This window comes from Equus quagga, chromosome 2 (genome assembly GCF_021613505.1).
Source record: "Equus quagga isolate Etosha38 chromosome 2, UCLA_HA_Equagga_1.0, whole genome shotgun sequence".
NCBI classification, from domain to species: Eukaryota; Metazoa; Chordata; class Mammalia; order Perissodactyla; family Equidae; genus Equus; species Equus quagga.
In genome coordinates this window covers 46,982,524-47,009,394 of record NC_060268.1, presented here as the reverse complement: position 1 = coordinate 47,009,394, position 26,871 = coordinate 46,982,524, and the positions used below count along the sequence as shown (strand labels likewise).

Below are 26,871 nucleotides of genomic sequence, written 5' to 3'. Positions count from 1 at the left end.
CCAACAGAACCAACTTACAGCATAATTTAAAAAGAGATTCATTTGACTCTCAGCTCAACCTGTTCATTCAGAGAACCTGTAATTGGAGAAGTCGTTGCTACATGAAGGCATGATTTTTAGAAGAGCTGAAAATTAAAAGTGAAATAAATTATAAAATTTTGTTGTGCTTAATGCTGTATCTTCTTTGCAATAGATAATGGAGTTTTTTTTTTTTTTTAAAGTATCTGCAAATGTGAAACACATTGTCTATAGACTAAAATAGTGTAATATGTTAATTTTTTAATAGATCCCGGGATTCTTCTGCACTTCCAGTCAAACGACTTTGGCATTTCCTTGTTAAACAAGAAGTTCTTCAGGAGACATTTATTAGATATATTTTCACTAAGAAAAGAAAGCAGAGTGAGGTATTTTGAAAAAAAACATTTTCTGTTATAATTTTTGTTTAATTTTCTCTAACATTTCTAATGAAGTCAATGCTTGATTTCTTTTGAAATTTACTTTTTGGTTAGAACTTATTTATTATCTTTCATACATCATGGGCAATACTTTACCAAACTACAGTGAGTTTGTTTTTAAGATAAAAACTTAGACTTTTCATTTCATAACAATGAAACAACATAGGTCCCTTGACAAATCATGTATAATCAAGTGAAAGTTGGTACTTCCTTTTGAATAGTTGCTGTTGGGCTGTCACGTGTAATAAACATTGTATTGGGTGGTTTGGGGAAATTAATATATAAATGAGTGTACTCCATATTATGAGTCTCTGAATATTATTTACTGGAAAATACAAATAGCCCTTTAAAAGCATTTTATTTATTTAGCATTTAGAAATGAACAGGATAATCTTAGAAGCAACAAATTCAGAATAATTTTGTGAGAGAAAATAAACTACAGAAATATGAAATACAACAAACATGAAGGAGGATTGCTCTTACAGACTGAGGCACAGATTCTGTCCTGCCTGGTGATTTTTAGGCTAATTATAAATTCGTAATGTAATGCCATACAGCGTTCAAGAGGAATCAGGAATTTTGGAGACTGGCACTTTAGAACTTAAAATGATCTCTTCCCTTTAAAATGAGGGGTACGCAGGCCTTTTGTGTGAGCATTTCAGTCCATTTGGCTGTTTAATGCGGTCATGTGTGGGTTGGAGAGAGTTCAGGGGAGGGTGTCAGATGTGACGAAAGATGTGGCAGACAAAACCTGAGAGAAAAAAAGGAATTATTTTTCGCTTAGAAAAGTGAAAACTGAGAGGGACAGTCTATGTGGCTCGGTTTCCCAAGGTGAAATGCAGCGCTGCTGCTCAGCAGAACTGAGGGCTCACAGCCTCCCTGACTTGTTCTTTCCACTAGTCACTTACTTGGATGGCAGGTGTGGGCGGCCCTTGTGACCAGGCGTTCACTTTCTCTATGGATTTGAAAATTATGTACTTAAATGAGGAGGTAGGGGAATGAGCTACGGAGATTCTTTTGGGTCTTCTAAGCTTGCTTTTTTCATAACAAAGACCTTGATGGTATTGAAATTCTGTTGAGGTGGAATTCATTAGGGAAATCACAGAGCCAAATTCTTTTCCTCTTTCATTTAAGCTACTGTTCACATCATTTCCTATAGTGATGCTGAGTGCAAGTTCCATAAAATAAGATACAGAATTCTGTAGATTTAAAATGAGTTCCTCGCTCAACTAGGGTTCTGTTATTCCCAGACAGCCAGTTCATTAAAGGATCAGTTTTCTGAGTGTTTAGTTCTTCAAATTATTAAACGTAATGATTTGTTGAAAATATCCTTTAATTGTCGGGAGGCTTTGTAGCAGTGTGATTTGGTTGGATGGTCAGAGCCTCAGAGTGCTGTGTCCAGGCTGCTTGGACCCTCAGACTCTTGTCTTGCCCTTCAGGATCTCCTCTCTCCTCTTGGGTTTCCCTCTTCCTTAACCAGGCCTCTGCCGCCTGCTACCCCCGTCTCTGCTCTCTTGGGATCAGCAGCCCAAGCTATGTGTGCTCTTCTATTTTTCTACCACCGGAGGGGGTCTCCGTGAACAGGGAGGTGGGACAGAGATAAATGGAGCATTTCTTAAAGTATTGTGTGAGCACTGGTTGGCTCCAGGGAAGGGAAGTACATGGATGGGAGTTTGGATGGAAGGAAGAATTTATATCATGTACCCTTTGGTACCTTTTGAATTTTAAATCATTGAATGAAATTGCTGTCTTGTTCAATGGTGTCCAAGGGACATTCTTAATAATGAAAATTTATATCTGTTCCGTACAATATAGTAGTCACCAGCCACCTGTGGTTATTGAGCACTTGAAATGTGGTTAGTGAGACTGAGGAATTGAATTTTAAATTTTAATGTAAATAGTCACATATGGTTAGTGGCTACTATACTGAATAGTACAGATCTGGAAAATTGTTTTCATTAAGGAGAAAAATTATGAAAAGAATGTCAGAGCTGTTAAGACAAAATAAAAACTGATCACGAAGCCCAGAAATATGTAATACTTATTAAAACTATCCATCCAATAAGAGTGGTTTATCTTTTTAAAATTGTCAAACAGGATTTTGGTAATCAATAAATTTGGTAAATTCAGTGAATTGATTAGTTAGTAAAATTGGCAGACTAATCCTAAAAATGCTAAAATGTTGGCTAATTAAAAAAATACTTAGAAAAAGTAAATTCTCCTGAGAAATGCTGAAATTTTAGATATATTCATAAAATATATTTTTATTCATTGAATACGTTAAAGTAAAATATTCTGCAAGACAAGTTTTTGTGAAATTGACAGCCGTGGCGAACTTGGCTACTTGATGAAAGGCACGTGAGTTCTGGAGCAGTGTGGCGTTTGCTGAGTTGGCCCCGCGCAGGTGCATGCTCCTTCACTCTCAGCCGAGCAGCCTAGGGCAGTCGCTGACGGCAAGGGCAGAGAATCTGACCCTTTTGGCTGAAAGTGAAGCAGTCACTTCAAGAGGTCTTAGGAGGACTGTATTGCCCTGATCAAACCTTCAGAGGTTTCCACAGCCGAGCAGAAGTATTACTTCTGATTGTAGCCACCCCAAACAGCCCTGTCATCAGCCGGGAGCAAGTTATTTCTGTGGTTTCTTTTCCACACCTCATTTTATCAAACGTGTATTTACTTATAAGGAGAAAAATCTGTGATTGTAGTAAATGGTTGATGTGAATTCTAATCCCTGGCTCTCTCTTCATGGATATATTCCTTATGAGTAAGAGTGAAATAATTGTCAGTACTTTGAATATGTGTTTAGAAATATGTAGTTTTAATTTCTATTTGAAACCCCTGTAGGCTTGGAATCTCCGTAGTATAAAATGCAGTCTGCTCATACAAGTAGCTTCTTAGAGATTGGTCAGAACTTTAAGTTACGTAACTGGTATACAAGTAACTAATTTGTTCAAAATTTTTATTTTGAAATAGGTTTTATGTATGTAATAGTCATATCAGTTTTCATTTTGCCTATTTTGCTTTGTGTTGTGTTTATCTGATGATATCACATTTTACTTAGTTTAATAATTTCTTTCTTGATTTTTGTGCTTTTAAAAAGAAAGCTTGCAAATTCATTTTTGCCCTCTTTAAGTTACGGAGTGACCATTTCAGTTTGCAAGTTCTCGTTCTCTTTATAATTTTGTGTCATGCATGTGTTTTGTGTTTGTGACGGTGTGGTGTTACTTAGTCTGTAGAAGAACGTGTGGAGCAGGTCAAACAAAACTGCGTAGCAGAAGATTGCCACATCAAGGTAGTATTCCCAGCTCTTGCGTTTAGCTCATCCTCTGAAGTTCAAGGAGCTAACCCTCATCTCTAATACTAACCACGACCTGCCCACCTGGCTAACTAATCAGAGTACTCCTTGCTCCCACACGCCTCAGTGGCATAGGGTCGGAGACGCTCCACTGTGTCTGGCTTGCTCTTCTTGCTGTTGGTTCTTCTAAAGAGAAGAAAGCTTGCTTCCCGTTCCAGCCTCACTTCTGTCCCTTTTTCCAATCTGTTCTTAAACATAGTTGTTTTTATCTTTCCTAGTTCTTGATTCTGCCTCTTCTTTCTTTCCCATCACCTTGGGCCCTAAGCCATTGCACCTTCCTCTCATCAGTCTCCGTTCCTTTCTCACTGTTCTTCTTTCCAGCTTCTCCTTATTCCTACCTCATCACCCTTATTTAAAAATGTTTCGTTTCTTATGTGTCTCCTTTGTCTTTCTGTGTCTTTGTCCTCCGCTCCGTGCCTCTTAACGTATACACATTCTTACTGCGGTGTCTTTGCGCACTTCTGAAAGAGTTAGAGACTCATTTCTGTTATAAATGCTAATGAAAGCTATGTTACCTATCTTTTATGGCAGTTAATCAGTACCTTATAATCCCAATGGAAATCTTTATCATTGGGGTGATTACAGGGCATCAGAGAATTTAAGCAAATTCCCAAGCTAATTTTCAGCACTAAAATTACTGGCGCCTTTTTTTCTTGCTGCTGTTGCTACATTCTCTTCTTATCCTTCTTTTATATTTTGTGGGATGTGCACATCTCTACATGGAGCTATTCTGCAACATCTAAAACTGCGGGCAAATGTTTTGTAGGTAGAAGCTGATCTGGGCTATCCAGGTGGAAAGGCGAAAATCATCCATAAGGAATCGGATATGATCATGGCATTTGCTGTTAATAAGGTGAAAGCTTTAGTCATTATAAAGAATGTACTTCTTTTTGGTGAAAATGCTTAAGTTACTGACTCTGCCTTTGCTTTACAGGCAAACTGTAATGAAATTGTTTTGGCTTCAACACATGATGTGCAAGAACTTGATGTTACTTCTTTGTTGGCCTGTCAGTCATATATATGGATTGGAGAAGAATATGACAGGGAATCCAAAAGGTTTGTTTATCTTATGTAGTCGATCATAAATGTAGTTTTCTTCAAAAAGAGCCCGTTAAATGGCTGGGCACATGATTTGAATTATCTTGAAAAGTATATATGCCTCTCTCTCCCTTCATCTGGGTAGGAGACAAATGTGATTGGTTTAGCTGCCAATAAAAGACTCTGCTTACATCAATGAACGAATTACTCAGACTTCCTCCATTAGACCCTGAACGATTCATAGTATTTGAGTCAGAATAATCTCTGACACCAAAGCCTAAGGCTAACAACGGCCACTTGACATTGAACCCCCAAAGAAATGTCAGATATTACACAATAGTCAGTAAATACTGATTTGGATAATCTGATCTGGATAATTGGAGCAAAAAAGCAGAATACACCAATATATTAATTAGACTGATTGATGAGTCACGTTTACTGAGTAATTTTCAGTGTCTCTTCTTGATTATCACCTCGTAAGTTACCTTTTTTACAGATAAAAGTGCAGAGAACTTTACTTTTCGTAAGGCTACGGACACTGCATCAAGAGTGTTTGCAACACTTTCCTATTTTGGGGTATCTCCTCCATGTTTGCCCTCCCTCTTGCTCTTCTCCAGACTCTTAGAAATTTTATGTGCTTGGGAATGGTGCCATGCTAGCCTCTGTCTCTCCCTCTTCTGCTGAATTTTCTGTTTTGTTAGTATATAATATAACTAGGTTTCAGTATCATACTTCTGAGTAGATATAACCATGTAACATGATACAGAAAATTGGCCCTGAGCTAACATCTATTGCCGATCTTCCTCTTTTTCCTTGAGGAAGATTGTCACTGAGCTAACATCTGTGCCAGCTTCCTCTATTTTATGTGGGTAGCTGCCACAGCATGGCTTGATGAGCAGTGCTGGGTCTGCTCCTGGGATCCAAACCTGTGAATCCCGGGCTGCCAAAGCAGAGGGCACACACAACCACTATGCCACCAGGCCAGCCCCTAACATTTGTATGTGATGATAATTAGTACCTTAGTTTAAGAAATCTTTAAACTCAATGAATTTGTTACATGGGATGTCTGTACTTGAAGAGAACATATCATCTTTTTCTATACATGATAAAAAGAAAATCTGTTAAATACTTCAAAACAAATGTTTGTTCCAACTTGTGCAGCAATAAAATTACCCCCGAACAACGTTAGACTAAATTTATATTTTGCCTAAGGGGAAAAGCTAACCAGTACTAAAATTGGCTATGATTAGAACTTGTACTGAAATTTTTCTCATGGGTATTTATTCATTTTTTTAAAAAATAAAGACTATCCTGTGGGTTCCTAAGAAGCTCTGTAATTGGGAGTTGTGTTAAGAGAAAATGGTACTTTCCCAGTAACACACGAATGTTTTTCACAGTTCAGATGATGTTGATTACCGCGGTTCCACTACAACGCTTTACCAACCCGGTGCGACAGCCCATTCAGCAAGTCAGGTGCATCCACCTTCATCTCTGCCATGGCTGGGCAGTGGACAGACCAGCACTGGAGCGAGTGTGGTACGTGCTTTACTCTTAGGTATTGTTTCTGGATATGGACTCCCTCAAAAATAAGTTGAAATAACTTTGACACGGGAATGACCTTAAAGATCAGGGGCAGTGACCCGTTAGGATACCGTAATAATAGTAGCTGACAGACTGTGAGTTTCCTCGTGTCAGGTGCATGCTTTTTCTCACAACAACTCTAGGTGGTAGGTGCTCTTATTATCCCCCATTATCATTTTATAGATGAGCAAACTGAGAGGCACAAAGTGGTAAAGCAGAGTCAAAGAGGAGTTCGTGTCTACTTTAAGTGTTTGAAAAGTGCACCAGTAACATTGTTAGTCGCTGTGTTAGAGGGGCCCTGTTCTCAAGAATCTGGAGATGACCTGATTGTCCTCAGGGAGGGGCACTTGGAAGAGAGCTCCCTTTATCAGTCGATGAACTGCTCGTATCCTCACAGTCCACAGAGGCAGGGCTGTAAGGGACTCTGCTTCTGCAGCCGGTTCAGACAAGCGTCGTATGTTATGTTCAGAAAATCCACAGCAGGGTTTGTTTCAGTAATAATTCAATTGTAAGCGAATAAATATTATCAGAATTAGAATAGGCCTGGAGCATATCTTTCCTCATCTCTTCTGTGCTGCACAAAATAAGTTTGTTTTTTATTATCTTCTTTTAAAGCTTATGAAAAGGAATCTACACAACGTGAAGAGAATGACCTCACACCCAGTCCATCAATACTGTAAGTATTTTATTTATGATCCAAAGACTGTAAGTGGCCTCTGTCATTTTGAAGGTGATCATTGAATGGAAAATATTGGAACTCTTGCTTTAGCTTTTCATTTCTTATTTTCTGCTTTTCCTTTTGTGTCTCAGATCTTACAGGTGCTCAGGATGGCAGCGTACGGATGTTTGAATGGACGCGACCTCAACAAATTGTCTGCTTCCGCCAGGCCGGCAACGCGAGAGTTACCAGATTATATTTTAATTCACAAGGCAACAAGGTTAGTTCTTGGGGCTGACTGCTAAATTCGTCTGAAAATAATCGTGCACATTTATGAGTAACTGGTTAGTAAAACTGCATCTGAAAACAAATTCAATGACCCTGGATTTAGTGGAGCGGTCAGTTTGTTGGTGTCTGTTTATATACCCCCTTGTCTCCTGATAAAAGTATAAATCCACAGACACTAACTACTCTGTGAGGGTGAAGAACTCTCTTTCTGTTGAGTGTGTTGGTGGTGGCTGTGACCACAGTCAAGCACCTGAGAGCAAACTTCCAGTTTCTGACTAAATTCTGTTATAGAATTTTGGAGGAGAACAGTGAAATAGGTGTGGAAAAGCATTGAAAAGGTGGCAGATGTTTATAAGTACCTGGACTTTCTTGGGAGCTACAGAACAGAAACACAGCTGTAGGCAGAAGGGAAGCTCCATGGGCTGGGGTGAGTCTCCTCTCCGTAGGTGATTTTGCCTGTGAGGTGGATACTAAGAACCGCTGTTTAATATTTATGCCGTTTTCACAGTGTGGTGTTGCAGATGGAGAGGGTTTTCTGAGCATCTGGCAAGTAAACCAAATGGCGTCAAATCCTAAACCTTACATGGTAAGTCTCACTCAGCGCTCCCAGAGCACGCACAGAGGCCCCTCGGTTGGTGACATAGCTGTTGCAGACAGCGAGTTTCGTTGGTGGCTCTCTTGGGAAAGGGACCGTTCTGTCCAGCAACCGCAGCCCAGCAGCACAGCCCCCGTCATTGCCCAATCTTCAGTTTGGAATGACCTAAAAAACAAAAACCTTGCCTTTCACAGCCTGAGTGGTGGCCTTTATATTTGGAAAATTTCAGGAGCTTTCCCTGTGTGTGGTCCTACATAAGATACATTGTTAGCACACTTTTATGCATTTTGAAAACTAACTTCTTTTTTCTTTTGAGGAAGATTAGCCCTGAGCTAACATCTGCTGCCAGTCCTCCTCTTTTTGCTGAGGAAGACTGGCCCTGAGCTAACATCTGTGCCCATCTTCCTCTACTTTAGATGTGGGACGCCTACCACAGCACGGCTTGCCAATCGGTGCCACGTCCGCACCTGGGATCCGAACCGGTGAACCCCGGGCTGCCGAAGCAGAACATGTGAACTTAACTGCTATGCCACTAGGCTGGCCCCCCTAACTTCTTAATGATAGAATATTGTGATTCATTTTAGATACTATGTTAAGAATCAAACAGAGCCAGCCCGGGGGTGGAGCGGTTAGGTGTGCACATTCCATTTCGGCGGTCCAGGGTTTGTCAGTTCGGATCCCAGGTATGGACATGGCACTGCTCATCAGGCCATGCTGTGGCAGGCGTCCCACATATGAGGTGGAGGAGGATGGGCACGGACGTTAGCTCAGGGCCAGTCTTCCTCGGCAGGGAGAAGAGGATTGGTGGCAGATGTTAACTCAGGGCTAATCTTCCTCAGGAAAAAAAAAAAAAAAAAGGACCACACAGGTTCCACGTATTCCAGTTTGCTCCAGAATTCTGCTTACTAGATTATAAGAGAACTAGTCCCAATGGGCCACTTCATTCATTAATCCAAACCATATGAAAACAGTTGGTGATGCAGACAAGCATATCTTTACTGGGGTGGGGGTGAGGGTGGAACTTGTATGTGGAACTTCTGGCTTCAGATATTTTGATTTTAATAGTTTTTTCTAGACTGTGTACATGTTCTTAATTATGGTTTGAGACAAGATACTTCTTTTAAATTAGTCTTTACAGAACTAAAGTCTTTACAGAAATGGAAATGATCTTGACTCTATCCTTTTGCCTTCAGCCAGATCTATACTATGATAATTCCAAACAGAAAAATATCTGTTTTATTTTGAAATACCCCAGCGTCCTCCTTCTTGGTCCTCACCTTCCAACAATAAAGTCATGCCTGGCTCAGTACACGGTCTCCCCCAGTGCTGGAATAGCCTTAGGAGCTGTTTTGGGCAGCTTACATCTGTGAGTTGTTTTCAGGACCACTTTGACCTTATTTTTATAACTGTTGAAGCTCTTTACCTGGGGGTGCAGGCAGGGAGCACAGGAGTGGAAAGGAAGGCGGATGTTTGTATTTAGGTTAAAAAGTTAATTTGATTCAAGTCCTTCACACTGCAGTCTAAGACTAGGTGGGCATGTAAGAATTTTCTTCCTTGGGTTGTTGTTTATTATGATTTATGTTATTGTTTAAAGTTCATTAAATGTATTTGAGGTCATTAGCACTAAAATTGTTTGGGCCCTTAATATAAGTAAATGGCTTATTTAAGTTCATATTCTTGGTATCCTTTTTCTTTGTTACATAATCTAAAAAACCATAACCTTTAATTCCACGTTTTTTTTTTTTTAAAGATTTTATTTTTTTTCCTTTTTCTCCCCAAAGCCCCCCGTACATAGTTGTATATTCTTCGTTGTGGGTCCTTCTAGTTGTGGCATGTGGGACGCTGCCTCAGCGTGGTCTGATGAGCAGTGCCATGTCCGCGCCGAGGATTCGAACCAACGAAACACTGGGCCGCCTGCAGCGGAGCGCGCGAACTTAACCACTCGTCCATGGGGCCAGCCCCTAATTCCACGTTTTTACCAACTCTTTCCAATTTTAAAAAATTATTCGATATCAGCCACATAATATGCAAATGACAGCTAATCCTGTTAGCACTTATTTTTTATTCTAGACTGTTTTTAAAACTGTGTGAGCTCCTGCATGTGGTATGTTATTAGCAGGCCTGTGTTTGCACTGTGCCAAATTTTACTGGATTTGTAGATAACACCGTGCACTTTGTTTCCTATAGAGCTGGCAGTGCCACAGTAAAGCCACCAGTGACTTTGCGTTTATTACCTCTTCAAGTCTAGTTGCCACCTCTGGACAGTCCAATGACAATAGGTAGGTTGACAGAGAAACAAAGTGAGAAATAAGCAAATTTTAGGCAAATAGATTTTCTTGCTAGAAAGTATGGATTTCTATTTAGTAGCGTTTTTCCACCCTAGGAATACAAAAACTTTCCTTGTTATATAATTCGTAGAGTAGTTTTCCTTACCAAAAAGAGAAAAACAAAAATTACTCCTAATGTAATCCCTCAGTAAGTATGTGTAATTTTTATGTTAAAGCTATTCAGTCATTTTTTTTTATTGCTGTTAATACCGTCATGTGCTTGGGAACTGATAAGCATTTGACACTCTGCAGCCATCATTCTCAACATTTTCTTTGACCTCGCGCTGTTTTCATTGGCAACATGTGCCCATGAATAGCTCCTCTCATTTCCCTGCAGTCGGGTTACCCACAGAGGTATAGAAACATCCCTCTACTCAGGAAGTCGTGTCTCAGTTTCCCTGGAGTGGTACCTGGAGAGATGGTGCTGGGGGCTGAGAGGAGGCAGAGACAGGGGTACCACATGAGGCAGAACTGTGTAGTGTGAAAAAGATAAACTCTTAGAAATATACCCGCAGCCCCAGCCTGCCCTCATTCTAGTTAGGAATCATTGCTTTAGAAATGTAAGTGAACAAAAAAGAGAAGATTCAATAAGTAAAAATGTTTTACTTGAACACACACTTTGCCCCTAGTGATGACTTAGAACAATTCTTTACGATGTATCTTTGTTATTGTTTCTTTGTAAGAAATGTATGCCTCTGGGACACATTGATATCCCCTGGAAACAGCCTCATTCATGGTAAGTTTGTTAAGGTCTGTGGTTTTAATACACTATGAAGGAATGCTTTCCTGCTTTTATTTTAACCAGTGAACCCAGTGAGTGTTTATTCACGGGTTGAAAATGGAGAAATATTGAAAATGAATGAAATTTGAAAAGTTAACTAGAATATCTGGCTACCTTGCTGAGGTCAATACGTATGGTCACAGAAATCCAGCTAGCCTAGGATAGTCTGTGTGCTATATTTTATTCAGAAAATATGGTATGAAGAGTGGTGATACTAACAAGGGTTTAAGGAATTAGTTGCAAAGTATTCTTTGAGCTCAAAAGAAATGAAATATTTTAAAGAATTAAACCTAACCCTAAAATAAAAGTTAACCTTATGATAAGAACTAGAAAAATGAATGATAGCACTTAAATAGTACTCCTGTTTAAGACAGTGTTTTCTTAATTGGTTTCCTAAAGATCTCCTTTCCACATAATGCTGCTGAAAGAGGGCTCCGTGCGCCCAATAAGTTTAGGTTAAACAAAGCTGGGTGGGTTTTTTTAATTTATTTTTTATTTATTTTTTTTATTTTTACTTTTCTCCCCAAAGCCCCGCAGTACATAGGTGTGTATTTTTAGTTGTGGGTCCTTCTGGTTGTGGCATGTGGGATGCTGCCTCAGCATGGCCTGACAAGCAGTGCCATGTCTGCGCCCAGGATCCGAACTGGCAAAAACCTGGGCTGCTGAAGCAGAGCGTGTGAACTTAACCACTGGGCCACAGGGCCGACCACCTTTGGGTGGGTTTTTTTTACAGGAGGATTTCTTCCTCTTTTACCATGCTGATGTGCGTTTTGAAAGGTATGGTTATTTCCCAGTTTTATTTGATTGCAAAATTTTTTCTGTAAATACCTATTAACATCTCTTAAAGATTTGCCACATCATAGTTTAAGGCCTGAACCATATTAAAGCGCAGAGAAACGTAGGACAGATAACTCACCCCGTAGCTGGTCGTTTTCACACTAGTGTGGTTGAGCTTCAGTTACTTACTGAGAGCACTGTTGATGAGGCTGTGTGTGGCGCAGGAACTGGGACAGGGTGAATGCTTGTCGTGGGTGGGCGTTAATGAGGTGGCTGAGCGGGTCCCTGGGAAGCTGGTCTCCTCTGCACTTTGCTTCTGCGTACCTCTTATGAGGCAGCATAACTTAGCTTGTTTGAGCTTAAGCTTTAACTTTCCTCTGTATGAATATATTTTCATGGTGAGATTATGGATGAGAATACTTTGTCAGTCACCAGTTGGCTTCATTAATAGTTTGATCATATGATTACAGAAATTAAGTTTTTTAAAAAACGTGTAATTGCTATATTATTTAAATGTGCATTTAAACATTATCAGGATTGCCAAGATAAGAAATAGTTTCGGAGAGGCCCTTGCTATTTCTCTTCTTCAGGTTTCACATGCCACGATCACGGAGCCACGGTTCTCCAGTACGCGCCAAAGCAGCAGCTGCTGATCTCCGGCGGGAGGAAAGGGTACGTCTGCCTTTTTGACATCAGGCAGAGACAGCTGCTCCACACGTTCCAGGCCCACGACTCGGCCGTCAAGGCTCTGGCGCTGGACCCCTGTGAGGAGTATTTTACTACAGGCTCAGCAGAAGGGAACATAAAGGTGAGTCAGGACAAGAGGCTACAGAGGGTGAAAACTTACCTTTATCTGCTGTCGAGACTGATTGGGGAAAATAAATAAATAAATAAACAACCCAAATTAAAAAACCAGCCGCACTCTATGAAATGAGCTCGGAAAGTGAAGTTCTGTGGAGATGGTGAATGCCTCTAGACACCTCCCTCCTCACTCCTGTGCAGTTCTTTCTAAACTGTTATGGTCTGGAAAACCAAATAATCAAGCTTACGAGACGCTCAGGGCGTTAAAAAGCTTGAAAGAACTGTGTTTTAAGTAAAGCGTGTGAGTTTAATTAACGCATGAGTTTCTAGGTGACATCAGTTTGGCTCCTCAGAAGTTCGTGCCCTCCCCAGCCCCGGGCCCAGTGCCCAGCTCTGTTTTGCATGGTTGAGGGGAGCTTTCGAGATCAGTGAGATGCTCCTGTTCTTCTCTTCTATTGCCCAGGACCTAGCTCAGCGTTAGGAACATGTTTAGTCGAATTAACTTAAATACTTAATGGAATTAGAGATGAGGTATATATGGTTAATATGAAACTATAAGAGGCCGTGAAGACAGAAATCTGAAAGAAGGGACAGTGAAGTGTGAGGACAGTAAAGGGATCATGAGAATGGTGTTATTTCCATTTAGATAAGCTGCTAGGAAAGGGCCAGTGGATAGAAAAGTCGGGCTTTAAGGAGATCCGTTGAGCCAAGGGAATAGAAGTAAAGGCCATGTTTTTGCTTATGTTCTCTTCCTCTCTTTTTTTAATGACTTACACTTTTTTTGTTTTTAAACTAGGTGTGGAGATTGACAGGCCATGGCCTAATTCATTCATTTAAAAGTGAACATGCTAAACAGTCCATATTCAGAAACCTCGGGGCTGGAGTCATGCAGATTGACATCATCCAGGGCAACCGGATCTTCTCCTGTGGGGCGGACGGCACGCTGAAAACGAGGGTTTTGCCCAATGCTTTTAACATCCCTAGTAGAATTCTTGACATTCTATAGACTTAAACATTGGGGCTTTATTTTTATAAACATTTCAATTAAAAAGCACACTGCAGTAATTATTAGGCATTTCTGCTTTCCAGGCAGTTGTTAACACACTGAGAACAATACAGAGAATCTCTGTGTAGAATTTGAATCCGATCCAAGCTGAGCGTTATGCTGAGTGTTGCCTCTCAGGTTGGTAGAATGACTGTGCATGTACCTCTTATCATGCTGACACACTACAAGCAACAACAACAAACCTAGTATCGTAGGAAGGGTAGCTCTTCTCTACAGCATTTAGCAAACCTGATTCAGAAAACATTTGAGGTTAGAAGTTAGCATATTAGTAAGTTGTAATAATGGGAAGGACCTTTACACCAAATTAAGGAAGAGGATGTTGCTGATTCAGGTTTTTCTTGCTATCTTCCCACTGATCGAAGCATGCCTGCAGTCTCCTTTGTTGAATGAAGGGTAGTCATAAGGTGTTCAGAAGCGCTAGGTTGCCAGAAACACTTCTCAGCTGTGGAACGTTGCGCAGTGACTCGTTCTCTGCCGTGAGAGGTCATCTCCATTCTTTCCTGCTGAATATTTTTCCTGTTAGTGTTTATACTGAGCTAGTACTGTAACTTGCAAATGAGTGCAAATTTAAATGCAATGTTTTCCGTACAATTGCACATTCACATTTTTTGGACTGCTAGTTTTTCTATTTAAATATTTGCCTTCATGTTAGGAATGTAATACGTGAACATGACATATTTGTAGTTAACCAAAACATACCGGTTTACTTTTTCTTTTCACGTATTCAAGGTTAAACACCCACAACATTTTAAGGCTATGTTGAAACTATACCAATAGAACATTTCATATCATAATTAAAATGAATGTTAGGCTTTTTGTGGCCAGTTAATAGTTGATGAAATTGGTGATATTATTTATTACCACAGCCTATTGTATAAACTATGCAGAGTTAAATATTATTTGCTTGTAAAAATATTAGCCAATGTCGTCATATTTTGATGTACTTCCTTGGTTATGATCAAAAGTATGTTCTTGAAATATTGAAACCAATGTCTGTGTGTTTAAATGTTTACCAGCAAATTGTCTCATCATGTTAATGAGAATGTTTAATGCCTGTGCAGTAAATAGTAAAATATAATGGCATAAAAGCACCTTTCTCTGAAGGCAATGTGATGTTTGGGCTGTGAAGTACATATGTAAAAGAAGAATAAATGTTGTTTGTTAGAGTTTTACCTTAGTTTGGTCTGGCCTTCTTTCGTATTATTTTTAACAGTTGAGATCATTTTAAATTTGATGAAATGTTAGAGAATTTTAAAGCTAATAGGCAGTTCCTTCATTCACAGATGTTCACTGAGTACCTTCTATATCAGAAGCCATTCTAGGAGATGGAATACCGTGGGGAGCCAGACAGAGGAGGCCCTCAGTGTTGGGGTTTAGTTGGGTAAGAAACAACCTCACTGTACCTTCTCATTTATGGGACTAAGTGCTGATTCTGGTTTGACGTTGGTGAAGGAGCTGAGCTGGGGGTCATGCTTCTGTGGCAAGGGGAAAAGAAGGAGGCAGGACGTCTGAATACACAGAACACAAAATGGCAATGATGGCAAACATATACACACAGTAACCTGTATATGGTGCATTCTTCCGTCCTTGTATGTACTGTACTAAATGAAATAGTACCAGCTGATTCAGTCAGAACCTGTAAGATAGAGAATTTTGAAACTGAAATTCAAAGACTTTATCTTTATGCTAGCTGCCGCCTTCCTTGAGCTGTTGCTTTATAGTAATCTGCCACGTGTCACACTAATTTGCATGTTTTAAAAAAGTAGAGTTTATTTTTTAGAACAGTTTTAGGTTTACAAAAAAATTGAGCTGATAGTACTACAGAGGAGTTTCCATTTACTCCCCTCCCCTTATTATTACCATCTGCATTAGTGTGAGACATTGGTTAGAATTAATGAACCAGTACTGATGCCTTGTTGACTGAAGTCCTTGGGCTATGTTAAACTTCACCCTTAGTGTTGTACAGTTTTGTGGGTTTCACCAAATGCCTACTATGATGTGTCCACCATCGCAGAATCACACAGAATGGTCTCATTGCCCCGGAAGTCCTGTGTTCACCTATTCATTCCTCTCCTTTTCTCTGCAACCCCCATCACCACTGATCTGTTTACTGTCTCCATAGTTTTGCCTTTTCCAGAATGTCATATAGTTAGAATCACATACTATGTTATATGTAATACTCAGGTTGGCATCTTTCACTTAGCAATATGCATTAAAGTTCCTTTGTATCTTTCTGTGGCTTGATAACGCATTTCTTTTTTATCACTGAATAGTATTCCATGGAAGGACATACCAGTTTGTCCATTCACCTTTTGAAGCATGTCTTGGTTGCTTCCACTTTTTTGCAGTTATAAATAAAGCTGCTATAAACATTCGTCTGCAGGTTTTTGTGTGGACCTAAATTTTCAACTCAATTGGGGAAATACCTAAGAGTGAGTTTGCTGGATCACATGGTAAAACTATATTTAACTCTCTGAAAAAATACCAAACTGTCGTCCAAAGTACCTGTACCATTTTGTACTCCCGCCAGCAACAAACGAGTTCTGTTGAGAGTTCCTGAGTTCTGAGAGGTCCCATTGTTCCACAGCCTCATCAGCATTTGATGTTGTCAGTGTTTCACATTTTAGCCTTTCTAAAAGATGTGTAGTGGTATCTCGTTGTTTTAATGTGCAATTCCCTAATGACATGATGTCAAACATTTTTTCATCTGCTTACTTGCCATCTGTATATATTCTTTGGTGAGGTGTCTGTTCAGGTCTTTTGCCCATTTTTTAGTTGGGTTGTTTTCTTACTGTTGAGTTTTAACAGTTCTTTGTGTAATTAGGATGCAAATTCTTTATCAGATAAATGTTTTACAATTGTTTTCTCCCAGTCTGGGGCTTATCTTTTCATTCCCTTAGCAGTGTCTTTTGCAGAGCATAAGTTTTTAATAAATTCCAACTTAAAATTTTTCCTTTCATGGATTGTGCTTTTGCCATTCTATATAAAAACTCATTGCCAAACCCAATGTCACATAGATTTTCTCCCCTGTTTCTTCTGGAGTTTTATGTTTTATATTTAGGTCTATGATCCATTTTGAGTTAATTTTTGTCTAAGATGTAAGGCCTGTGTCTAGATTCATTCTTTTGCTTGTGTATATCCAGTTGTTCCAGCATCATTTGTTGAAAAGACTAACCTTTCTCCATTGAATTGTCATTGCTCCTTTGTTAAAGATCAGTTCACTGTATTTGCATACATCTATTTCTGGGGTCTCTATTCCCTTCTATTGATCTATTTGTCTGTTCTTTTGCCAGTAACTTACTATCTTGATTCTGAAGCTTTAGAGTAAATCTTGAAGCTTTTTCATATGAATATATGTTCATATGACCTGTGATTCTTCTTTAGCCTATTGATGTGATGGATTACATTGATTTTTTTTTTTTTGAGGAAGATTAGCCTGAGCTAACTACTGCCAATCCTCCTCTTTTTGCTGAGGAAGACTGGCCCTGAGCTAACATCTATGCCCATCCTCCTCTACTTTGTATGTGGGATGCCTACCACAGCATGGCTTTTGGCAAGCAGTGCCATGTCCACACCTGGGATCCGAACCGGCAAACCCCGGGCCACCGAGAAGCGGAATGTGCACACCTAACCGCTGCGCCACCAGGCCGGCCGTACATTGATTTTTGAATGTTGAATCAACCTAAACATACCTGGAATAAATCTCACTAAACCATGGTATATAATTCTTCTTATATGTTGCTAGATTTAATTTGCTAATATTTTATTGAAGATTTTTGCATCTATGCAAAATAGAGAAATTTGGTTTGTAGTTTTACTTTCTTGTAAAGGAAAATTCCTTTCCTTTTTTGCATCTAAGCAAAATAAATTCTCTCTTCATAAGGGAAATTGGTCTTTAGTTTTCCTTTCTTGCAATGTCTGTCTGGTTTTGGTATTAGGTTAATTCTGGCTTCATAGAATGAACTAGGAAATATCTCTCTGCTTCAGTTTTCTCCAAGAGATTGTCAAGAAGAGGTCTCATTTCTTCCTTGAATGTTTGATGGAACTCACCAGTGAAAATATCTGGGTCTGGGGCTTTTCCTTTTTGGAAGATTATTAATTATTGATTCAGTTTCTTTAATAGATTTAAGCCTATTAAGATACCTGTCTCTTTTTTGTGAATTTTGGTATATCATGTCTTTCAAGGAATTGGTCCATTTCATCTAAATTATCAAATTTGTGGGCATAGGTTGTTCATAATATTCCATTATTTTCCTTTTAATGTACATGGGATCAGTAGAGATGACCTCTCTTTCGTTTCTGATGTTAGTACTTTGTGTCTTCTGTTTTCTTGGTTAGCCTGGCTACAGGTTTATCAATTAGTCTTTTCAAAGAGCCAGTTTTTGGTTTTGTTGATCTTCTGTTGTTTTCCTCCTCTTAATTTCGTTGATTTCTGCCCTAATTTTTATTTCTTTTCTTCTACTTTTTGATTTGATTTGCTCTTCTTTTTGTAGTTTCCTAAGGTGGAAACTTAGATAATTAATCTATCTTTCTTCTTTTCTAATATATGCATTCAGTGCTATAAATTTCTCTCTAAGCACTACGTTTGCTGCATTCCACGAATTTTGATAGATTGTATTTTCGTTTCATTTAGTTGGAAATATTTTTTACTTTCTCTTAAGACTTCTTTGACCCGTGTGTTATATAGAAGTGTGTTGTTTAATCTCAAATATTTTAGAATTTTCCAGCTATCCTTCTGTAACTGATTTCTAGTTTAATTCTATTTTGGTCTGAGGGCATATTTTGTATGATCTCTGTACTTTGAAATTTGCTAAGGTGTAATTTATGGCCCAGAATTTGGCCTCTCTTGGTGAATGTTCCCTATGAACTTGAGAAAAATGTGTATTCTTCTGTTGTTAGATGAAGTGTTCCATAAATATCAATTAGATCCAGTCGGTTGATGGTGCTGTTAAGTTCTACTGTATTCTTACTGATTTTCTGTCAGTTGCTGATAGAGGGGTGTTGAAGTCTCCAGCGATAGTGGTGGGTTCATCAGTTTCTCCTTGCACATCTGTTAGTTTTTGCCTCACGTATTTTGATGCTCTGCTGTTAGGTCCATACATGTTAAGGATTGAATGTCTTCTTGGAAAATTGACTCCTTTATCATGTAATGCCCTCATTTTGTCCTGCATCGTTTTACTTGTTATGAAATCTGCTTTGTCTGAAATTAGTATAGCTACTTAGCTTTCTTTTAATTCATGTTAGTATGGTTTATCTTTCTCCATTTCTTTACTTTTAATCTCTCTGTGTCTTTCTATTTAAAGTGGGTGTGAGGTCTTGGTTCTTTTTGTTTTTTTAAATCCCAGCTGACTGTCTGTTACTGGTATATTTAGACCATTTAAAGTGATTATTGATATAGTTGTATCAATATCTACCCTGTTCGCAACTGTTTTCTCTTTGTTGCACTTTTTAAAATCTTCCTCTTTTTTTCTGCCTTCTCTGGTTTTAATTGAGCATTTTATATGATTCCATTTTATCTTCTCTTACTATATCAATCATATTTCTTTAAAAGGAATTTAAGGCACTGGCCCGGTGTCACAGTGGTTAAGTTTGCAGGTTCCACTTCGTCGGCCCAGGGTTCACCGGTTTGGATCTCGGGTGCAGACATGGCACCGCTTGGCATGCTCTGCTGTGGTAGGTGTCCCACATATAAAGTAGAGGAAGATGGGCATGGATGTTAGCTCAGGGCCAGTCTTCCTCAGCAAAAAGAGGAGGATTGGCAGTAGTTAGCTCAGGGCTAATCTTCCTCAAAAAGAAAAGGAATTTAAGTGGTTGCTCTAGAGTTTGCAATATACATTTACAACTAGTTTAAGTTACTTTCAAATAACATTATACTGCTTTCTAGGTAGTACCAGGTGCATTATAACACAGTATTCAAGTTCCTCCCTCCCATCCCTATAACATGCTGTCATTCATTTCCCTTATCCATAATCCCAATAGATTGCCACTATTATTACTTTGAAGTTACCTATTAGATCAATTATGAAAGAAAAATAAAAGATTTTATTTTACCTTCATTTATTTCTTCTCTAATGCTCTTTCATTCTTCAGGTAGATCTGAGTTTCTGACCCATATGCTATTCCATCTCTCTGAAGAACTTTTAACCTCTCTCGCAAGGCGGGCCTACTGGTGAAAGATTCCCTTAGCTTTTGCTTGCCTGGGAAAGTCTTCATTTCTTCTTCACTTTTATAGGATAATTTCACTGGATACAAAATTCTAGCTTGGTGGATTTTTTTCTTTCAACACTTTAAATATTTCAACTCCACTCTCTTCTTGCTTGCACGGTTTCTGAGGAGAAGTCTGATGTAATTCTTATCCTTGTTCCTCTACTTATTGTAAGAATTTGGTGGATCTTCTGGAGATAAAACTCACAGAAGTGTGGGGGTCCCCTAAGCCTGGGTCCCAGTAGTTTTTAACTCTCAAGCTGATTCACCCTCAGCCTCCGGTAATTTGTTCATTACCTTTTAAGTGTTCCTACCAGTGACCGGCTCCAGCAGCGTCTGCTCCCAGTAAGCTGAGATTCTCTGTATCTGCCTGTCTCTTCAGATTTTGAGTGGCAGTTTGCCCTTTATCTCTGTTCTCTGATGGATCTAAGAAAAGCTGTTGATTTTCATTTTGCTTAGGTTTTTTTCTTATGGTAAGGACAAGAATGATGACATCCAAGCTCTTAACATGTTGGGGCTGAAACCAGAAATTCTACTCTGTGTTATTGTAAGTATTATAAACTATTTCTATAACTAAAATTTTACTGTGTCTAATGGTGTAATTTATATAGAGTTAAATTTGCTCAAGTCAATGCTATATACCTTGAGGACTTACATATTTGGGCTCCACTGGAAGTTTTGGATGAGATTGAGATGAAATTATGATGCTATTTTTTTTTTTTTAATTTTATTTTTCCTTTTTCTTCCAAAGCCCCCCGGTGTGTAGTTGTGTATTTTTAGTTGTGGGTCTTTCTAGTTGTGGCATGTGGGATGTCACCTCAGCATGGCTTGACAAGCAGTGCCATGTCCGTGCCCAGGATTCAAACTAGTGAAACCCTGGGCTGCTGGAGCAGAGTGTGTGAACTTAACCACTCAGCCATGGGGCTGGCCCCTGTAATGCTATTTTCTCCAGGGAAATGATGCTGGTGATCATTTGTTGAGTTCTTACTGCATACTCGCCCTGGACTAAGCAACTTACGTGGATTATCTCACTTAACCCTCAAAACAAACCTATGAGGCATTGTCTCTCTTGTTGGAGATAATAGATTTAAAAATCCTTATTTTACAGGTGAGAAAAGTTGAGACTTAGAGAAATTAAGTAGTATAACTCAATAGTCTAAAGATTCTAGTTTAGGCTGGCTCCAGAGTTCACTTCCACTTAGCCCTAACTTAAATGGTAAATATTGCCCTACGATATCTAAGTCCTGTTCAGATTCCCATGAAGTCCCTGAGAGAAATATATGCTAGGCATATATAACTAGGTGCAGCTTTGGCCTCCATGGTGGAGTCTTTAACTTATGCTCAGCACCTGAAGCAGACCAAAAAACCAACCAACCAACCAGCAAACATCCTTTTTGACTGACTTCTTATGCAAAACTCAAATCTGAGTCTTGGCTCTTACGTTGCTTCAGAGTAATGGAGGTCAGAGTATGCACACTGACAAGAGCAGCCAGAGGATATAAGCTTGTGAGAGACTTGATCATCCCAATTCCTAAAGCAAAAATGCCCCAACCTGCCCACTCAGGGCAGGATACTTTAAGCCTAAATACTCAGAGAGTGAGAGCTTTCAAAAGGAGGAAGGTAAAAGTAGTGTGAGGCTCTAGATTTATCCTCTTGCTTGAAACAACTGAAAAAAAGAAGGACAAAATATATAATATTGAAGATATTGGACATCAAGCAGTGAAGGGCAGTGATCTCTGAGAGATGAGCATTATTGTCTCAACTTACCTCTTGGAGAAAGTCTCCAGGCCACAGGCAGAGAGAGGAAACCAGACAGAGCCTGGTGGTCTGAGTTGTCAAATACAACTAGGAATCCGGGGAGTACAAAGTAGCTAGAGTTTGTAGGCCAGAGAAGAGAGCTGCAGAAGGTCCTCCTCAAGTATTCAGCTGAACACAGATCAGTGTATGTGTGTGAGAAAACTACTGGTGGCCAGGAAAAAAACAACCTAAAAGGATTAGAGGTAATAATCTAATCACACAAAAGTAGGAGTGGTTCATATTCTCACCAACCAAACTGGAAAACCTCATAATTCATAGGGCATTAGGTAGAGTACTCAGAAGGGTTTTGCTGCAGTAATGGGACAAAATTAGTCCTAAACACTGCTCTGGTTACATCTAAGAAAGTTAAAAAGGAAAGGATCAAAACATTTCCAAATGACTGAATTGCATCTCAGAGCAAATCTCCAGAATATTTGTAGGAATACAAAAATATCCAGGACACAACAAGGTAAAATTCTGTTGTTCAATAAAAATTACCAAGAATGAAAAGAAGTAGGAAAATATGAGCCATAATGGGAAGAAAAAGATCAATCCATCAAAAAATGATCCAGAAAAAAGACAAGTGGTAAAATTATTAGAAAAAGATATTTAAATAGTTATTAGAACTGTATTCTACATGTTCAAGAATCTAGAGCAAAGATTAAACATATTAACTCAAGATATGAAGGAAATAAATCCAAATCAAACTTCTAGAAATGAAAACTACAATGTCTGAGATGAAAAATACACTGGATGGGATTCATAGCAGATTAGACATTGCAGGAGAAAAGATTCGTGAATGTGAAAACATAACAATAGAAACTATCCAAAACAAAACAATTAAAAGACACTGGAACCAAATGAACAGAGCTTAGTGAGCTGAGGGACAACTTTAACCAGCTTAATATAGGTGTAATTGTAGTCCTTGAAGGAGGAGAAGAATAAAACATATAATTGAAGAAATAGTGGCTGAATATTGTCCAATTTTGACAAAAACTATAAACCATAGCCAAGAAATTCAATGATCTCAAGTACAGGAAGCGAAGGAAATTACAAGTCACATCATAATCAGATTACTTAAAGCTAGTGATAAAGAGAAAATATTAAGGGCAGCAAGAGAAAATAGACACATTACATACCGAGGAACCAAAATACAGGTCATAGCAGATTTCTTCAAGAAACAAAGCAAACCAAAAGAGAGTGGAGCAACATTTTTAAAGTCCTGAGAGAAAAAACTATCAACCTAAAATTCTTTACTCAGTGAAAATATCTTTCAAAAAATGAAGGTGAAATATCCTTTTCAAACTCTCCCAAAAAATAAAAGAGGAGGGAACTCTTCCAAGCTCATTTTATGAGGCCAGCACTACCCTGATACCAAAGCCAGACAGGGACACTACAAGAAAAGAGAATTACACAGCAACATTCCTGATGCAAAAATCCTTGAGAGAATATTAGCAAACAGCATTCAACAATACAAAAAAAGGATCATATACTGTGATCAAATGAGATTTATTCTGGGGATGCAAGGATGGTTCATCAGCCACAAATCAGTGTGATACACCACATTAACAAAATGAAGGGTAAAATTATATGACTATCTCAATAGAGGTAGAAAAGCCATTTGACAAAAACATCCATTCATGATAAAAACTCTCAGTAAACTGGTTATAGAGGGAATTTACCTCAACATAATAAAGGCCATGTATGACAAGCCCACAGCTAACATCATACTCAATGGTGAAAGCTGAAAGCATTTCTTCTAGGATCCAAAACAAGACAAGGATGCCCACTCTCACTATTTTTATTCAATGTAGTACTGGAAGTCCTAGCCAGAGAAATTAGGCAAGAAAAAGAAATGAAAGGCAACCAAATGGAAACGAAGAGGTAGACTGTCTCCATTTGCAGGTGACATGATATTATATATAGAAAACTCTAATGACTCTATCAAAAACTGATAGAACTTATAAATGAATACAGTAGAGTTGCAGGATACAAAATCAATATACAACAGCAACTATCAGAAAGAGAAATTAAGAAAATAATCCCATTTACAATTATATCAAAAAGAATAAAACAGCTAGGAATAAATTTAACCAAGGAGGTGAAAGATCTGTACACAGAAAAATATATGACATTGATGAAAGAAATTGAAGATACAAATAAATGGAAAGCTATTCCATGCGTACACATTGGAAGAATTAATATTGTTAAAATGTACATATTACCCAAAGAAATCCAGAAATTCAATGCAATACCTGTCAAAATCCCAATGGTAACATCCAGTTAAGAAGGCAACATAGGAAGATCCTGAACTCACCATGGACACAATCTACAGTTAAATATGGAACAATTGCCTCTGAAAAACAACCAAAAACTAGCTCACTGACTTTTACACATTGAGGAAATAAGAAAAAACCCACATCAAAGTGAGTAGGAGAGGCTGAGACAAAATCTCACCATAAACCCCACCCCTGCTGTGGCAACCAACAATTGAGAGGGAAGTCAAAGTCCAGAGCTTCTCCCTGAGAAGCAAAGGGATTGAACCCCACATTAGGCACCCTGACTTTTAAGACCTGCATCTGAGAGACAAGCCCCCAAACATCTAGCTTTGAAAACCAATGGGTTTCATGTCCGCAAGACTCACAAGGCTATAGTGAAGTGACAAATGGCTCTTAAAGGGCTAGTGCTTTCAGAGTCATCCACCTCAGGTTCCAGCTCAGAGGTAGCTGATTGAGAGGCACCCAGACTGTATGTGAAAGAGGCTGATTTACTTAAAGTATTGGCCTGAGGGGCAGGCATTTAATTTAACACACATCTAGGGGCCTGCTAGGATACTCTCCAGGGATAGAGGATGACAGGCACCATCTTTGCACTCTTCCTCTGCCTTGCTCCAGTCAGTAGGTACCATCCTTATGTGCTCTCCATCTGCCTCACTCTAGCTCACTGGTATCACCCAGAAAGGAGCTTGTACCCTCCTAGGGTGCCCTGATTTTTGTGGTGTTGCTGGGGGACACCCCTATATCTCCTGGCTCGGTGGCCTATAGACTTAAGCTTGCAGGCCCACAAGACTGTATATATTTACATACTTTAAAAGATACTGCCTGAGGATCTGGCTTCCAATGAGCCTGAATCTAGGGGCTGACTGAGATCCTCTCCTTTGGGACACTGACAGGTCTTGGCATACCCTCAACTACTGGAAGCCAATAAAAATAAAATAGGTTGTTTGGACAATCACAAATGTTGAGAGACAATCAAGAGCTAGGGCAGGGTTGAACAAGTTTCATCTCCTATATGAGGCCACTCCTTCAAGACTAGGAGAAGTAATTGTTTTATCTAATGCATAGAAATGAACACAGACAGAGTCACAGAAAATGAAGAAACAGAAGAATGTCCCAAACAAAAGAACAAGATAAAACCTCAGAAAAAGTCCTTAATGAAATGGTGATAAGTGATTTACCTAAAAGAGTAAATAATAATCATAAAGATGCTCACTGAACTCGGGAAAAGAGCGGATGAACAATGAGAACTTCAACAAAGAGATAGAAAATATAAAAGTACCAAATAGAAGTCTCAGAGCTGAAGAATATAATAACTGAACTGAAAAATACACTAAAGGAATTCAACAGCAGACTAGACCAAGCAAAAGAAAGGATCAGAGAACTTGAGAACAGGGAAGTGCAACTCACCCAATCAGAGTAGCAAAAATTTTTTTAAAAGGTGAAGATAGCTTAAGGGACTTATGGGACAACATCAACTGGACTAACATTCACATAATAGGCGTCCCAGGAGAGAGAGAGAGAGAGAGAGAAAGGGACAGAAAATTATTTGAAGAAATAATGCCTGAAAACTTCCCTATCCTAGGAAAGGAGGCAGACATCCAGATCCAGGAAGCCCAGAGAGTTCTACATAGATGAAATGAAAGAGACCCACACCAGGACACATTATAATTAAAATGTCAAAAGTTAAAGACAAAGAGAGCATCTTAAAAGCATCAAGAGAAAAACAACTTGTTACATACAAGGGAACCCACCTCCCCCCCCAACACACAAAAAACTCTTAGAACTAATAAACAAATTAAGTAAAGTTGCAGGATACAAAATCAATATACAAAAATCTATTATATCTCTATACACTAATAAAGAACTATCAGAAAGAGAAATTAGGAAAACAATCCCATCTACAATTGTATCAAAAAGAATAAAATGCCTAAGAATAAATTTAACCAAGTTGGTGAAAAATCTGTACACTGAAAACCATAAGACAGAGATGAAAGAAATTGAAGATACAAATATATTTTGTGTTTATGGATTGGAAAAATTAATATTGTTAAAATGTCCGTACTACCCAAAGCAATCTATAGATTCAATGCAATCCCTATCAAAATTCCAATGGTATCAAAGAAATGGAGCAATCCTAAAATTTATATGGAATCAAAAAAGACCTTGAATAGCCAAAGCAATCTTAAGAAAGAAAAAGAAAGCTGGAGGCATCATACTCCCTGATTTCAAACTATATTGCAAAGCTATAGTAATCAAAAGAGTATGGTATTGGCATAACACAGACACATAGATCAATGGAACAGAATAGAGAGCCCAGAAATAAAACCACACATGTATGGTCAATTAATTTATGACAAAGGAGCTAAGAATATACAATAGGAAAAGGACAATAGACAGTGCTGGGAAAACTCAAGAGCCACATGTAAAAGAATGAAACTGGATAAGGTCATCATCATGGCAGTGTGAGAGGAGCTTTTTATCTCTCCCTTTCAATCTATAGTGAGTAAAACATCCATAACCCAATAAAGGCTACACTGCATAACACACCAGGATGCCAGAAAGATCCACATATCAGTATATACAAAGATGGCTAAATTGAAGCACATAGAGGAGGATGAACAAGGGAACAGCAGAGGTCAAGCCCAGCACCCTGGCTCCCCAGCCATGGTGGCTGAGGCAGCCACCCTCACCCCAGAGAACTTGGTGGGTGACAGTAGAGGTGCGCATGTGACTCCAGCCAGCAAGCTGCAGTGGAATCTGTGGCTGTGGGAAGTGAAGCAACAGTGGAGGCAAAGCCCCATAGTCCCGGGCCCCGTGGCCTCAGACAAGAGCCTGATAGCAATGGCAAAGCTATGCACAGAACTCCTACATC

The 26,871-nt window shown here is 39.0% G+C and overlaps 1 protein-coding gene across 6 annotated transcripts in view; it reads left to right on the top strand.

The window, feature by feature from the left end:
• Positions 1–14,875, top strand: part of DMXL2 (Dmx like 2) — a 139,436-nt gene extending 124,561 nt beyond the window's left edge. For 3 of the 6 annotated variants that reach the window (XM_046655231.1, XM_046655229.1, XM_046655234.1), the window contains 12 exons: positions 287–404; positions 3,682–3,744; positions 4,574–4,660; positions 4,742–4,863; positions 6,243–6,381; positions 7,042–7,102; positions 7,237–7,364; positions 7,881–7,958; positions 10,155–10,246; positions 10,978–11,030; positions 12,443–12,660; positions 13,450–14,875. In XM_046655231.1, coding sequence (XP_046511187.1) covers positions 287–404; positions 3,682–3,744; positions 4,574–4,660; positions 4,742–4,863; positions 6,243–6,381; positions 7,042–7,102; positions 7,237–7,364; positions 7,881–7,958; positions 10,155–10,246; positions 10,978–11,030; positions 12,443–12,660; positions 13,450–13,659 — 1,369 coding nt within the window. In that variant the 3' untranslated portion in view covers positions 13,660–14,875. Of the gene's footprint in view, positions 1–286; positions 414–3,681; positions 3,745–4,573; positions 4,661–4,741; positions 4,864–6,242; positions 6,382–7,041; positions 7,103–7,236; positions 7,365–7,880; positions 7,959–10,154; positions 10,247–10,977; positions 11,031–12,442; positions 12,661–13,449 lie in introns of those variants that run through there. The other 3 variants (XM_046655233.1, XM_046655232.1, XM_046655235.1) reach the window with 2 other exon arrangements.
• The last annotated feature ends 11,996 nt before the right edge of the window (positions 14,876–26,871 follow it).